This window comes from Coregonus clupeaformis, chromosome 29 (genome assembly GCF_020615455.1).
Source record: "Coregonus clupeaformis isolate EN_2021a chromosome 29, ASM2061545v1, whole genome shotgun sequence".
NCBI classification, from domain to species: Eukaryota; Metazoa; Chordata; class Actinopteri; order Salmoniformes; family Salmonidae; genus Coregonus; species Coregonus clupeaformis.
Genome location: NC_059220.1, coordinates 6,155,814 through 6,171,510, shown reverse-complemented (window position 1 = coordinate 6,171,510; position 15,697 = coordinate 6,155,814). Strand labels below are relative to the sequence as shown.

The 15,697-nt window shown below is 38.1% G+C and overlaps 1 protein-coding gene across 3 annotated transcripts in view; it reads left to right on the top strand.

Moving 5' to 3' along the window:
• Positions 1-15,435, top strand: part of slc39a8 (solute carrier family 39 member 8) — a 78,869-nt gene extending 63,434 nt beyond the window's left edge. For 2 of the 3 annotated variants that reach the window (XM_041854449.2, XM_041854451.2), the window contains exons 4-8: positions 3,636-3,758; positions 5,414-5,590; positions 13,294-13,504; positions 13,751-13,935; positions 15,050-15,435. In XM_041854449.2, the coding sequence (XP_041710383.1) occupies positions 3,636-3,758; positions 5,414-5,590; positions 13,294-13,504; positions 13,751-13,935; positions 15,050-15,199 (846 nt within the window). In that variant the 3' untranslated portion in view covers positions 15,200-15,435. The remainder of the gene's footprint in view (positions 1-3,635; positions 3,759-5,413; positions 5,591-13,293; positions 13,505-13,750; positions 13,936-15,049) is intronic. The other variant, XM_041854450.2, reaches the window with a different exon arrangement.
• The last annotated feature ends 262 nt before the right edge of the window (positions 15,436-15,697 follow it).

Sequence of the window (15,697 nt, the reverse complement as noted above, 5' to 3'; positions counted from 1 at the left end):
TTTTTTGCAAATGTATTAAAAAAAACGTTTTTTGCTTTGTCATTATGGGGTATTGTGTGTTGATTGATGAGGGGGGGAAAACAATTTAATCCATTTTAGAATAAGGCTGTAACGTAACAAAATGTGGAAAAAGTCAAGGGGTCTGAATACTTTCCAAATGCACACATATTGTTTGTATGTCTTGGCCAGGTCGCAGTTGTAAATGAGAACTTGTTCTCAACTGGCTTACCTGGTTAAATAAAGGTGAAATAAAAGAACATTAAAAAAATTTACTCTACCAGTCAAAAGTTTGGACACACCTACTCATTCAAGGGTTTTGCTTTATTTTTACTATTTTCTACATTGTATAATAATAGTGAAGACATCAAAACTATGAAATAACACATATGGAATCATGTAGTAACCAAAAAAGTGTTCAACAAATCAAAATATATTTTATATTTGAGATTCTTCAAATAGCCACCCTTTGCCTTGATGACAGCTTTGCACACTCTTGGCATTCTCTCAACCAGCTTCACCTGGAATGCTTTTCCAACAGTCTTGAAGGAGTTCCCTGTCACAAGAATTTTGTTATCTCAATGGTTGAAGTCAACTACTTCTTAAATCTTTGAATAATTCCCAAAAGGTTGTAAATCTCTTAGTTTAAATAAATGAAACAAAGACTCAATCCTGCAATGGTCAGCATATTTATTCATGAGAGCGCTCTGAAACAAAATGGTCGTACAATATTGTTATACGCACACGTCAGAGGAAAAATCCCACCCCTCTTTAGGCGGGCTGTAGTTTTCGACTGGAAAACTGCTCTCCTGACCATCAGGTCACACACACACACACACACACACACACACACACACACACACACACACACACACACACACACACACACACACACACACACACACACACACACACACATACACGCACACACACACACACACACACATACACACACACACACATACACACACACACACACACACACACACACATACACACACATGCATACACACATACATACATACACACACACACACACATGCATTCCTTAGTTATCGCCGTCCTCACAATATCCTGCACCATGTTTCATACTTCTTAAAAAGCCTAACAGTCTCTCTCCTCCCTTAATTGGGAGGCCTCTTTATCTTGGTTTCTCAGTTGTCTGTAGCCAGCTCTCCTTGTCCTTTGTTGTCTGGTCTAACTCCTATTCAAATTGCTAAATAGTAGCTCAATGTCATAATCTTTACTGGTCCTACACACATTATTAGATTATAGTCTCAGGATTCTAACACATTTCATAAAGTGGAGTGGAATAATGAGTCATTACCAAATTATTATATCATTCCCACATATGCTGAGCACTTATTGGCTGCTTTTCCTTCACTCTACGGTCCGACTCATCCCAAACCATCTCAATTTGGTTGAGGTTCGGGGGATTGTGGAGGCCAGGTCATTTGATGCAGCACTCCATCACTCTCCTTCTTGGTAAAATAGCCCTTACACAGCCTGCAGGTGTGTTGGGTCATTGTCCTGTTGAAAAACAAATGATAGTCCCACTAAGCCCAAACCAGATGGGATGGCGTATCGCTGCAGAATGCTGTGGTAGCCGTGCTGGTTAAGTGTGCCTTGAATTCTAAATAAGCAAAGCACCCCCACACCATAACACCTCCTCCTCCATGCTTTACGGTGGGAACTACACATGCAGAGATCATCCGTTCACCCACACCGCGTCTCACAAAGACACAGAGGTTGGAACCAGAAATCTCCAATTTGGATTCCAGACCAAAGGACCCATTTCCACCGGTCTAATGTCCATTGCTCGTGTTTCTTGGCCCCAAGCAAGTCTCTTCTTCTTATTGGTGTCCTTTAGTAGTGGTTTCTTTGCAGCAATTCGACCATGAAGGCCTGATTCACACAGTCTCCTCTGAACAGTTGATGTTGAGATGTGTCTGTTACTTGAACTCTGTGAAGCATTTATTTGGACTGCAATTTCTGAGGCTGGTAACTCTAATGAACGTATCCTCTGCAGCAGAGGTAACTCTGGGTCTTCCATTCCTGTGGCGGTCCTCATGAGAGCCAGTTTCATCATAGCGCTTGATGGTTTTTGCGACTGCACTTGAAGAAACTTTCAAAGTTCTCAAAATGTTCCATATTGACCTTCATGTCTTAAAGTAATGATGGACTGTCATTTCTCTTTGCTTATTTGAGCTGTTCTTGCCATAATATGGACTTGGTATTTTACCAAATAGGGCTATCTTCTGTACACCCCCCACTACCTTGTCACAACACAACTGATTGGCTCAAATGCATTAAGAAGGAAATAAATTCACTTTTAAGAAGGCACACCTGTTAATTGAAATGCATTCCAGGTCTGAATACTTTCCCAATGAAGCTGGTTGAGAGAATGCAAGAGTGTGCAAAGCTGTCATCAAGGCAAAGGGTGGCTACTTTGAAGAATCTCAAATATAAAATATATTTTCATTTGTTTAACACTTTTTTGGTTACTACATGATGTGTTATTTCATAGTTTTGATGTCTTCACTATTATTCTACAATGTAAAAAATAGTAAAAATAAAGAAAAACCCTTGAATGAGTAGGTGTTCTAAAACTTTTGACCGGTAGTGTATATATATATATATGTATATACACTACCGTTCAAATGTTTGGGGTCACTTAGAAATGTCCTTGTTTTCGAAAGAAAGGCAATTTTTTTGTCCCTTAAAATAACATCAAATTGATCAGAAATACAGTGTAGACATTGTTAATGTTTTAAATAACTATTGTAGCTGGAAACGGCTGATTTTTTATGGAATATCTACATAGGTGTACAGAGGCCCATTATCAGCACCCATCAGTCCTGTGTTCCAATGGCACGTTGTGTTTGCTAATTCAAGGGATATGGGGGATTGGAAATGATGCAGACAACTACATTGATGGAAGCTACAATCTATCTCCAATATATAAGCTGATCTACCCCACCTCCAATTTTATTCTAAATAATAATAATAATAATTAAAAATAATAATAATAATAATAATATACATTTACATTAAGTTTTTGTAATTGTTACGTTTACTTTTTGAAAAAACAATTATTAAGGGACCAAAATACCCAAAAATCTCACAATTGATAAGGACAGTAGATGCCAAAATGTCCTTTCAGCCGGTGGTGCCTCGCCTTAAATAAGAATCCATTATAAATGTTTCATAATAGTTTATCAATGCTTATTCATGAACGTTGTTATTAAGTGTTAGCAGGGTTGATTGAATATGGAGACTGAGTCTTAGTGGTCGAATGTGGGAAAGAGAGATGGGTATGGTTAAAAAGGTGTTACAGAGTGGAATAAATAATGGATCTATTTTACTGCTTTAATCCTTAAACTCTATTCACGATTTATTACTGTATCACTGCTACCTACGGTTGCAAAATTACTGTATCACTGCTACCTAGGGTTATAAAATTACAGTAACTTTCCCCAAATTCCCTGGATTTCCCGAAATCCTGGTTGGAGGATTCCCTCATTTTTCCAGGAATCTTTCAACCAGGAAATGTTTGAAATCCGGGGTAATTTTGGGAAAGTTACCGGGATTTTGCAACCCTGCTGTTACCACATCAATGTTTTTGCCAACACCAACAGGCCCTGGGTTTTGATCCCAGAGCGGATAACTACATTCTCAACGCCATCGGAATATTTGGTGGATTTTACCTGCTGTTCTTCACAGAGAAAGTACTGAAGATGGCACTAAGAACAGAGCACGAGGTATGATCTGCTTTAAACAGTTGAACCAGCATATAATATACCTGTACTTGTAACTTTGCATTAAATCAGAGACCGTAGTAGTGTTACAGGTTGCTTTTTGTCTAAGGCGTATTTTATTTCTGTCTGTTTTGAGCACAGCATGATTGATTGATTAATTGATTGATTGTGACAGCGTTCTGTGTCTGTACTGTGTCGATTTGGCCAGGCTTCAATTCCCTGTCTGTACATCTCTGGTCATCTAGCCAGCGTCTATAATGTGTCTCTGTATGTTTACCATAGTGTCCTGGTCAAAAGTAGGGCACTTTATAGGGAATACTGTAGGGTGCCATTTTAGACGCACCCATGCTTTCTTTTTAACCACAAAACTATTTTTAAAAAAAATATTTGCAGCATGGCCACAGCTGTTCTTCCCCTGTACTGTGCCGATTTGGCCCAGGCTTCATTTACTGTCTCTCTGTACATATATCATCTATTTTATAATGTGCGCTGTCTGTCTCTGAATGTTTAACATCTTTGTCCTGTCTCTGTATGTTTAACATCTTTGTCCTGTCTCTGTATGTTTAACATCTTTGTCCCGCCTCTGTATGTTTAACATCTTTGTCCTGTCTCTGTATGTTTAACATCTTTGTCCTGTCTCTGTATGTTTAACATCTTTGTCCTGTCTCTGTATGTTTAACATCTTTGTCCTGTCTCTGTATGTTTAACATCTTTGTCCCGTCTCTGTATGTTTAACATCTTTGTCCTGTCTCTGTATGTTTAACATCTTTGTCCTGTCTCTGTATGTTTAACATCTTTGTCCTGCCTCTGTATGTTTAACATCTTTGTCCTGCCTCTGTATGTTTAACATCTTTGTCCTGTCTCTGTATGTTTAACATCTTTGTCCCGCCTCTGTATGTTTAACATCTTTGTCCTGCCTCTGTATGTTTAACATCTTTGTCCCGCCTCTGTATGTTTAACATCTTTGTCCTGTCTCTGTATGTTTAACATCTTTGTCCTGTCTCTGTATGTTTAACATCTTTGTCCCGTCTCTGTATGTTTAACATCTTTGTCCCGCCTCTGTATGTTTAACATCTTTGTCCCGTCTCTGTATGTTTAACATCTTTGTCCTGTCTCTGTATGTTTAACATCTTTGTCCTGTCTCTGTATGTTTAACATCTTTGTCCCGTCTCTGTATGTTTAACATCTTTGTCCCGCCTCTGTATGTTTAACATCTTTGTCCTGTCTCTGTATGTTTAACATCTTTGTCCCGTCTCTGTATGTTTAACATCTTTGTCCCTGCCTCTGTATGTTTAACATCTTTGTCCTGCCTCTGTATGTTTAACATCTTTGTCCTGTCTCTGTATGTTTAACATCTTTGTCCCGCCTCTGTATGTTTAACATCTTTGTCCCGTCTCTGTATGTTTAACATCTTTGTCCCGTCTCTGAATGTTTAACATCTTTGTCCTGTCTCTGTATGTTTAACATCTTTGTCCTGTCTCTGTATGTTTAACATCTTTGTCCCGTCTCTGTATGTTTAACATCTTTGTCCCGTCTCTGTATGTTTAACATCGTGCACTTCTTTTGACCAGGGCCCATAGGGACACACTGAATAGGGTGCCATCTGGGATACACAAATGCTCTCTTTAATAACCATCTTCTTTGTCCTGCCTCTGCAGCATGGCCACAGCCACTTCTCTCCTCCAGGTCAGCTGAGGAGGCAGAACTCTCTCCAGAATGGAGATGTGTCTGAGAAGAAAGAGTCTATCACCATGACTACATGTACCATCAGCAGCATCAGTACCGACAACACCGGCCCAGACCCCCCAGACTCATCCACGGAACCACCTCCTCAGGTACCAGCTCTGGGGTGAAGTGTCTTATAGGTACTGACATTAGATCAGCTTCCCCTCCCCTCCCCTAATCCTAACCTAAACTACAAACAAAACAAAACTGACCCCAGATCAGCGTGTAGAGGCAACTTCCCCCTACACCGTCTACCAAGCAGTGTCCTGTTCATTAGACATAAAACAGGAGAAAACCGTTTTTGAAAGGGAGGAAGTACTTCCGTGAATTTGTCGGACAAGAACTAACTTATTTAGTGTCCATAAAAAAAAAAAAAATGTTTTGCCACGACCCAGGTGTGAGTCACAAAGTGCTCAACTGACCTTGAACAGTCATAGCTGTCTGTAGTCTGTCTGTAGTCTGTCTGTGGCTGTCTGTAGTCTGTCTCTAGCCTGTCTGTGGCTGTCTCTAGCCTGTCTGTGGCTGTCTGTGGCTGTCTGTGGCTGCCTGTAGGCTGTCTGTGTCTGTCTCTAGCCTGTCTGTGGCTGTCTCTAGCCTGTCTCTAGCCTGTATGTGGCTGTCTGTAGCCTGTCTCTAGCCTGTCTCTAGCCTGTCTGTGGCTGTCTCTAGCCTGTCTGTGGCTGTCTGTAGCCTGTCTGTAGCCTGTCTCTAGCCTGTCTGTGGCCTGTATGTGGCTGTCTCTAGCCTGTATGTGGCTGTCTGTAGCCTGTCTCTAGCCTGTCTGTGGCCTGTATGTGGCTGTCTCTAGCCTGTATGTGGCTGTCTGTAGCCTGTCTCTAGCCTGTCTGTGGCTGTCTCTAGCCTGTCTGTGGCTGTCTGTGGCTGTCTGTGGCTGCCTGTAGGCTGTCTGTGTCTGTCTCTAGCCTGTCTGTGGCTGTCTGTAGCCTGTCTCTAGCCTGTCTGTGGCTGTCTCTAGCCTGTCTCTAGCCTGTATGTGGCTGTCTGTAGCCTGTCTCTAGCCTGTCTGTGGCTGTCTCTAGCCTGTCTGTGGCCTGTATGTGGCTGTCTCTAGCCTGTATGTGGCTGTCTGTAGCCTGTCTCTAGCCTGTCTGTGGCCTGTATGTGGCTGTCTCTAGCCTGTCTGTGGCTGTCTCTAGCCTGTCTCTAGCCTGTCTGTGGCTGTCTATAGCCTGTCTGTGGCTGTCTGTAGCCTGTCTGTAGCCTGTCTGTAGCCTGTCTGTAGCCTGTCTGTAGCCTGTCTCTAGCCTGTATGTGGCCTGTCTGTAGCCTGTCTGTAGCCTGTCTGTAGCCTGTCTGTAGCCTGTCTCTAGCCTGTATGTGGCCTGTCTGTAGCTGTCTCACCAAAGACAGAGGGGCCAGACAAAGGTCAGACTGGGTTTGATGAGAGGTCAGTACACACAGGAATAACACAGTAATAACACAGTAATAACACAGGAATAACACAGTAATAACACAGGAATAACACAGGAATAACACAGTAATAACACAGTAATAACACAGTAATAACACAGTAATAACACAGTAATAACACAGTAATAACACAGGAATAACACAGTAATAACACAGGAATAACACAGTAATAACACAGGAATAACACAGTAATAACACAGGAATAACACAGTAATAACACAGTAATAACACAGTAATATTATAACAAACATATGCCATTATAATGACAAACACATAGACAACCTACAACAGGGATCATCAGTGTATTTATAATATAATATCACCTGCGGGACAAATTCGGCCTGTGGGACGCCTGCTGGGGAACCCTGACCTAGAACAACATTTAGAGCAGCGTTGAGCATTAGCCTAGTTATTTATTGAGCTGTTATCTGTGACACAAGTGATTAGGGAAATCATGGTAATGTTTAACCATTAGTTCTCTCGCTCAGTCTGACCTTGTTACACGTCACAGATACTGAACAAATGGACGAGACGGACGCTGACGCACAGGGCTAAGGAATGGGACTCTGTCCTTAGTCTCCCTGTGTGACGGAAACTGTATCCCAAATGGTGCCCTATTCCCTATATAGTGCACTACTAGTGAAGGGAAAAGGGTGCCATTTGGGATACAGCTTCCGTCACACAGGGAGGCTAAAGAATGGGACTGACCACAGGCCTGCATATCCTAGACTCTTGATAAACGCAAGGATTGTCTCACTTGTACACAAAGGCTGCCTGTTCTGGCCAATAGGGAGCTGGTTTGTCACAGCAGCAGAGAAGCTACCGACCAAAGGCTGCCTGTTCTGGCCAATAGGGAGCTGGTTTGTCACAGCAGCAGAGAAGCTACCGACCAAAGGCTGCCTGTTCTGGCCAATAGGGAGCTGGTTTGTCACAGCAGCAGAGAAGCTACCGACCAAAGGCTGCCTGTTCTGGCCAATAGGGAGCTGGTTTGTCACAGCAGCAGAGAAGCTAACGACCAAAGGCTGCCTGTTCTGGCCAATAGGGAGCTGGTTTGTCACAGCAGCAGAGAAGCTACCGACCAAAGGCTGCCTGTTCTGGCCAATAGGGAGCTGGTTTGTCACAGCAGCAGAGAAGCTACCGACCAAAGGCTGCCTGTTCTGGCCAATAGGGAGCTGGTTTGTCACAGCAGCAGAGAAGCTACCGACCAAAGGCTGCCTGTTCTGGCCAATAGGGAGCTGGTTTGAGAAGCTACCGACCAAAGACTACCTGTTCTGGCCAATAGGGAGCTGGTTTGAGAAGCTACCGACCAACCATCTGATTATTTACATACAGCCTCTGATTGCTGTTGTGTTTCTTCAGTTTTCAGATTGAAGTAAAAATAATAACAATTATGTTACATAGTAAACGTGTTATATAGTAAATATATGTTATATTAACTAGACTATGACATATTATATAGTAAATATATGTTAAATTAACTAGACTATGACATATTATATAGTAAATATATGTTAAATTAACTAGACTATGACATATTATATAGTAAATATATGTTAAATTAACTAGACTATGACATATTATATAGTAAATATATGTTAAATTAACTAGACTATGACATATTATATAGTAAATATATGTTAAATTAACTAGACTATGACATTATATAGTAAATATATGTTAAATTAACTAGACTATGACATATTATATAGTAAATATATGTTAAATTAACTAGACTTTGACATTATAAAGTAAATATATGTTAAATTAACTAGACTATGACATATTATATAGTAAATATATGTTAAATTAACTAGACTATGACATATTATAGAGTAAATATATATTAAATTAACTAGGCTATGACATATTATATAGTAAATATATGTTAAATTAACTAGACTATGACATATTATATAGTAAATATATGTTAAATTAACTAGACTATGACATATTATATAGTAAATATATGTTAAATTAACTAGACTATGACATATTATATAGTAAATATATGTTAAATTAACTAGACTATGACATATTATATAGTAAATATATGTTAAATTAACTAGACTATGACATATTATATAGTAAATATATGTTAAATTAACTAGACTATGACATTATAAAGTAAATATATGTTAAATTAACTAGACTATGACATATTATATAGTAAATATATGTTAAATTAACTAGACTATGACATATTATATAGTAAATATATGTTAAATTAACTAGACTATGACATATTATATAGTAAATATATGTTAAATTAACTAGACTATGACATATTATATAGTAAATATATGTTAAATTAACTAGACTATGACATTATAAAGTAAATATATGTTAAATTAACTAGACTATGACATATTATATAGTAAATATATGTTAAATTAACTAGACTATGACATATTATAGAGTAAATATATATTAAATTAACTAGGCTATGACATATTATATAGTAAATATATGTTAAATTAACTAGACTATGACATATTATATAGTAAATATATGTTAAATTAACTAGACTATGACATATTATATAGTAAATATATGTTAAATTAACTAGACTATGACATATTATATAGTAAATATATGTTAAATTAACTAGACTATGACATATTATATAGTAAATATATGTTAAATTAACTAGACTATGACATTATATAGTAAATATATGTTAAATTAACTAGACTATGACATATTATATAGTAAATATATGTTAAATTAACTAGACTATGACATTATATAGTAAATATATGTTAAATTAACTAGACTATGACATATTATATAGTAAATACATGTTAAATTAACTAGACTATGACATATTATATAGTAAATATATATTAAATTAACTAGACTATGACATATTATATAGTAAATATATGTTAAATTAACTAGACTATGACATATTATATAGTAAATATATGTTAAATTAACTAGACTATGACATATTATATAGTAAATATATGTTAAATTAACTAGACTATGACATATTATATAGTAAATATATGTTAAATTAACTAGACTATGACATATTATATAGTAAATATATGTTAAATTAACTAGACTATGACATATTATATAGTAAATATATGTTAAATTAACTAGACTATGACATTATATAGTAAATATATGTTAAATTAACTAGACTATGACATATTATATAGTAAATATATGTTAAATTAACTAGACTATGACATTATAAAGTAAATATATGTTAAATTAACTAGACTATGACATATTATATAGTAAATATATGTTAAATTAACTAGACTATGACATATTATAGAGTAAATATATATTAAATTAACTAGGCTATGACATATTATATAGTAAATATATGTTAAATTAACTAGACTATGACATATTATATAGTAAATATATGTTAAATTAACTAGACTATGACATATTATATAGTAAATATATGTTAAATTAACTAGACTATGACATATTATATAGTAAATATATGTTAAATTAACTAGACTATGACATATTATATAGTAAATATATGTTAAATTAACTAGACTATGACATATTATATAGTAAATATATGTTAAATTAACTAGACTATGACATATTATATAGTAAATATATGTTAAATTAACTAGACTATGACATATTATATAGTAAATATATGTTAAATTAACTAGACTATGACATATTATATAGTAAATATATGTTAAATTAACTAGACTATGACATATTATATAGTAAATATATGTTAAATTAACTAGACTATGACATATTATATAGTAAATATATGTTAAATTAACTAGACTATGACATTATATAGTAAATATATGTTAAATTAACTAGACTATGACATATTATATAGTAAATATATGTTAAATTAACTAGACTATGACATTATAAAGTAAATATATGTTAAATTAACTAGACTATGACATATTATATAGTAAATATATGTTAAATTAACTAGACTATGACATATTATAGAGTAAATATATGTTAAATTAACTAGACTATGACATATTATATAGTAAATATATGTTAAATTAACTAGACTATGACATATTATATAGTAAATATATGTTAAATTAACTAGACTATGACATATTATATAGTAAATATATGTTAAATTAACTAGACTATGACATATTATATAGTAAATATATGTTAAATTAACTAGACTATGACATATTATATAGTAAATATATGTTAAATTAACTAGACTATGACATATTATATAGTAAATATATGTTAAATTAACTAGACTATGACATTATATAGTAAATATATGTTAAATTAACTAGACTATGACATATTATATAGTAAATACAGTGGGGAAAAAAAGTATTTAGTCAGCCACCAATTGTGCAAGTTCTCCCACTTAAAAAGATGAGAGAGGCCTGTAATTTTCGTCATAGGTACACGTCAACTATGACAGACAAAATGAGAAAAAAAAATCCAGAAAATCACATTGTAGGATTTCTTATGAATTTATTTGCAAATTATGGTGGAAAATAAGTATTTGGTCAATAACAAAAGTTTCTCAATACTTTGTTATATACCCTTTGTTGCCAATGACACAGGTCAAACGTTTTCTGTAAGTCTTCACAAGGTTTTCACACACTGTTGCTGGTATTTTGGCCCATTCCTCCATGCAGATCTCCTCTAGAGCAGTGATGTTTTGGGGCTGTCGCTGGGCAACACAGACTTTCAACTCCCCTCCAAAGATTTTCTATGGGGTTGAGATCTGGAGACTGGCTAGGCCACTCCAGGACCTTGAAATGCTTCTTACGAAGCCACTCATTCGTTGCCCGGGCGGTGTGTTTGGGATCATTGTCATGCTGAAAGACCCAGCCACGTTTCATCTTCAATGCCCTTGCTGATGGAAGGAGGTTTTCACTCAAAATCTCACGATACATGGCCCCATTCATTCTTTCATTTACACGGATCAGTCGTCCTGGTCCCTTTACAGAAAAACAGCCCTAAAGCATGATGTTTCCACCCCCATGCATCACAGTAGGTATGGATGCAACTCAGCATTCTTTATCCTCCAAACACGACAAGTTGAGTTTTTACCAAAAAGTTATATTTTGGTTTCATCTGACCATATGACATTCTCCCAATCCTCTTCTGGATCATCCAAATGCACTCTAGCAAACTTCAGATGGGCCTGGACATGTACTGGCTTAAGCAGGGGGACACGTCTGCACTGCAGGATTTGAGTCCCTGGCGGCGTAGTGTGTTACTGATGGTAGGCTTTGTTACTTTGGTCCCAGCTCTCTGCAGGTCATTCACTAGGTCCCCCCGTGTGGTTCTGGGATTTTTGCTCACCGTTCTTGTGATCATTTTGACCCCACGGGGTGAGATCTTGCGTGGCGCCCCAGATCGAGGGAGATTATCAGTGGTCTTGTATGTCTTCCATTTCCTAATAATTGCTCCCACAGTTGATTTATTCAAACCAAGCTGCTTACCTATTGCAGATTCAGTCTTCCCAGCCTGGTGCAGGTCTACAATTTTGTTTCTGGTGTCCTTTGACAGCTCTTTGGTCTTGGCCATAGTGGAGTTTGTAGTGTGACTGTTTGAGGTTGTGGACAGGTGTCTTTTATACTGATAACAAGTTCAAACAGGTGCCATTAATACAGGTAACGAGTGGAGGACAGAGGAGCCTCTTAAAGAAGAAGTTACAGGTCTGTGAGAGCCAGAAATCTTGCTTGTTTGTAGGTGACCAAATACTTATTTTCCACCATAATTTGCAAATAAATTCATTAAAAATCCTACAATGTGATTTTCTGGATTTTTTTTCCTCAGTTTGACTGTCATAGTTGACGTGTACCTATGATGAAAATTACAGGCCTCTCTCATCTTTTTAAGTGGGAGAACTTGCACAATTGGTGGCTGACTAAATACTTTTTTTCCCCACTGTATATGTTAAATTAACTAGACTATGACATATTATATAGTAAATATATGTTAAATTAACTAGACTATGACATATTATATAGTAAATATATGTTAAATTAACTAGACTATGACATATTATATAGTAAATATATGTTAAATTAACTAGACTATGACATTATATAGTAAATATATGTTAAATTAACTAGACTATGACATATTATATAGTAAATATATGTTAAATTAACTAGACTATGACATATTATATAGTAAATATATGTTATATTAACTAGACTATGACATATTATATAGTAAATATATGTTAAATTAACTAGACAATGACATTATATAGTAAATATATGTTAAATTAACTAGACTATGACATATTATATAGTAAATATATGTTAAATTAACTAGACTATGACATATTATATAGTAAATATATTTTATATTAACTAAATATCCAGTTCTGCTCTCCTTTCCTCCTCCTCCTTCCTCTGTGATGTTGTCCCAGCAGGAAGTCCATGTCAATCATGTGATGTGCCACTGGCTGCGGGGTCAGCGCATCGCCAACATAAAGACGGTGGCCTGGATGATCACACTGAGTGACGCGTTGCACAACTTCATCGACGGCCTGGCGATCGGAGCCTCCTTTACCGTGTCCGTCGTTGCTGGTTTCAGTACCTCCATCGCCATTGTCTGTGAGGAGTTCCCCCATGAACTAGGTGAGGGGTCAATCAATCAATCACACGTATCTATAATGTCCTTTCTCTCTTTTAGCAGTTGCCACAAAGTGATTTTACAGGAACAGCAGTAAGCAACTTGGCTGAACTAAACCAACCTTAATCTGAAAAATGTTTTAAATCACTTGGCTATTTTTTGTTAACAAACATAACTAAAAGTAAATGCTGGTTCCTCAATGTATCTACTGTTACGGAACATGTTGCTGTCTCTCTTGGCCCCTCCTGCAGGGGACTTTGTGATCCTGCTGAACGCAGGGATGAGTATCCCCCAGGCCGTCTTCTTCAACCTGCTGTCGGCCATGTCCTGCTACATTGGCCTGGCCTTCGGCATCCTGCTGGGGAGCAACTTCGCCCCCAATGCAATCTTCGCCATCGCTGGGGGAATGTTCCTCTACATAGCACTGGCAGACATGGTGAGGGGAATGTTCTTCTACATAGCACTGGCAGACATGGTGAGGGGAATGTTCTTCTACATAGCACTGGCAGACATGGTGAGGGGAATGTTCTTCTACATAGCACTGGCAGACATGGTGAGGGGAATGTTCTTCTACATAGCACTGGCAGACATGGCGAGGGGAATGTTCCTCTACATAGCACTGGCAGACATGGTGAGGGGAATGTTCTTCTACATAGCACTGGCAGACATGGCGAGGGGAATGTTCTTCTACATAGCACTGGCAGACATGGTGGGTGACATGGGAAATCTCAATTGCATTTCCTTGATTCCTCGCAGAGGGGAGGGACATTGAGGAGATGAGGAGAGAGGAATCAAGGAAATGCAATTGAGATTCTCCCATGATGCTTCCTTCACTCTCAATGCCATCTGATCTGCTTCAACTCCCAGATTACGATGCATCCCTTTAGTTCCCATCCTGACTGATTTCCTGATTTTTCTTTAGTTTTTAACTTCAATGTGCTGTGTACATGCCGTTCAACCTTCAGCTGCCCAGCACGGTGTACATGTAATGGCATTAGAGAAATCAGGATCTAACTGTTAAATAGCTCAGTAGTAGTCCATATTGAGTTTAGTATGAAGGTTCTCTGGTTGTGCAGGGAGAGCAGATGGGTCATTATTAAGGACCCAACCACTGAATGACCCAGTAGTGTCCATATACAGTCAGTTTCCCATCATACCATACTGTATGTGTTATCAGTTGATGTGTTATCACAGCTGCAGAGCTGCTTCTACCCCACGGAGGGAAGGAGCACAGCAAAACACTGTGACCTGATGATAGCTGTAATGGAGAGATGGAGGGAGGGAGGGAGGGAGGGAGGGAGGGAGGGAGGGAGGGAGGGAGGGAGGGAGGGAGGGAGGGAGGGAGGGGGAGGGAGGGAGGGAGGGAGGGAGGGAGGGAGGGAGGATGGTAGAGCGAGGGTGAGAGAGTGAGTGAAAGAGAGGGGGAGAGAGAGACTGAAATGAATCTGATATTTTGGGAAGAAATGGAATCTGATATGTAACTGTTAGGTTGTAATAAACAGAATCTGATATTTAACTGTTGGTTTAAAACTGGTTGGTTGTAATTTCAGTTCCCAGAGATGAACGCCATCGTGAATGAACAGGACGGGTCGACGGTGACCAACGTCATCTTCTTCCTGATCCAGAACGCTGGGCTGCTCACCGGGTTCGCTATCATCCTGCTCATCACCATGTTCGTTGGTGAGATCAACCTGGGTTAGAGCCAATGATGTAGCGATTGAACACTAGATGACTGGCAGGGGGCGCTGTTTTGAAGCCACCGTGCCACCATATTTTTATTGAAATGCCGTAGAATCCCATTCATTCCAATGGAGGGCCGCTCCTTCTGAGGGGCACCAATATGGTGGACAGTGGCTTCAGAGCCTGTCATTGGCCAATACATAGCATCAGCAATCTAGTGTTTATACACATCATTGGTTAGAGCTGGATGAGAGGGAGGGAACAACAAGGGAGGGAGAGGAGAACAAGGGAGGGAGGGGAAAACAAGGGAGGGAGAGGAGAACAAGGGAGGGAGAGGAGAACAAGGGAGGGGAGAACGAGGGAGGGAGAGGAGAACAAGGGAGGGAGAGGAGAACAAGGGAGGGAGAGGAGAACAAGGGAGGGAGAGGAGAACAAGGGAGGGAGAGGAGAACAAGGGAGAGGAGAGGAGAACAAGGGAGGGAGAGGGAGAACAAGGGAGGAAGAGGAGAACAAGGGAG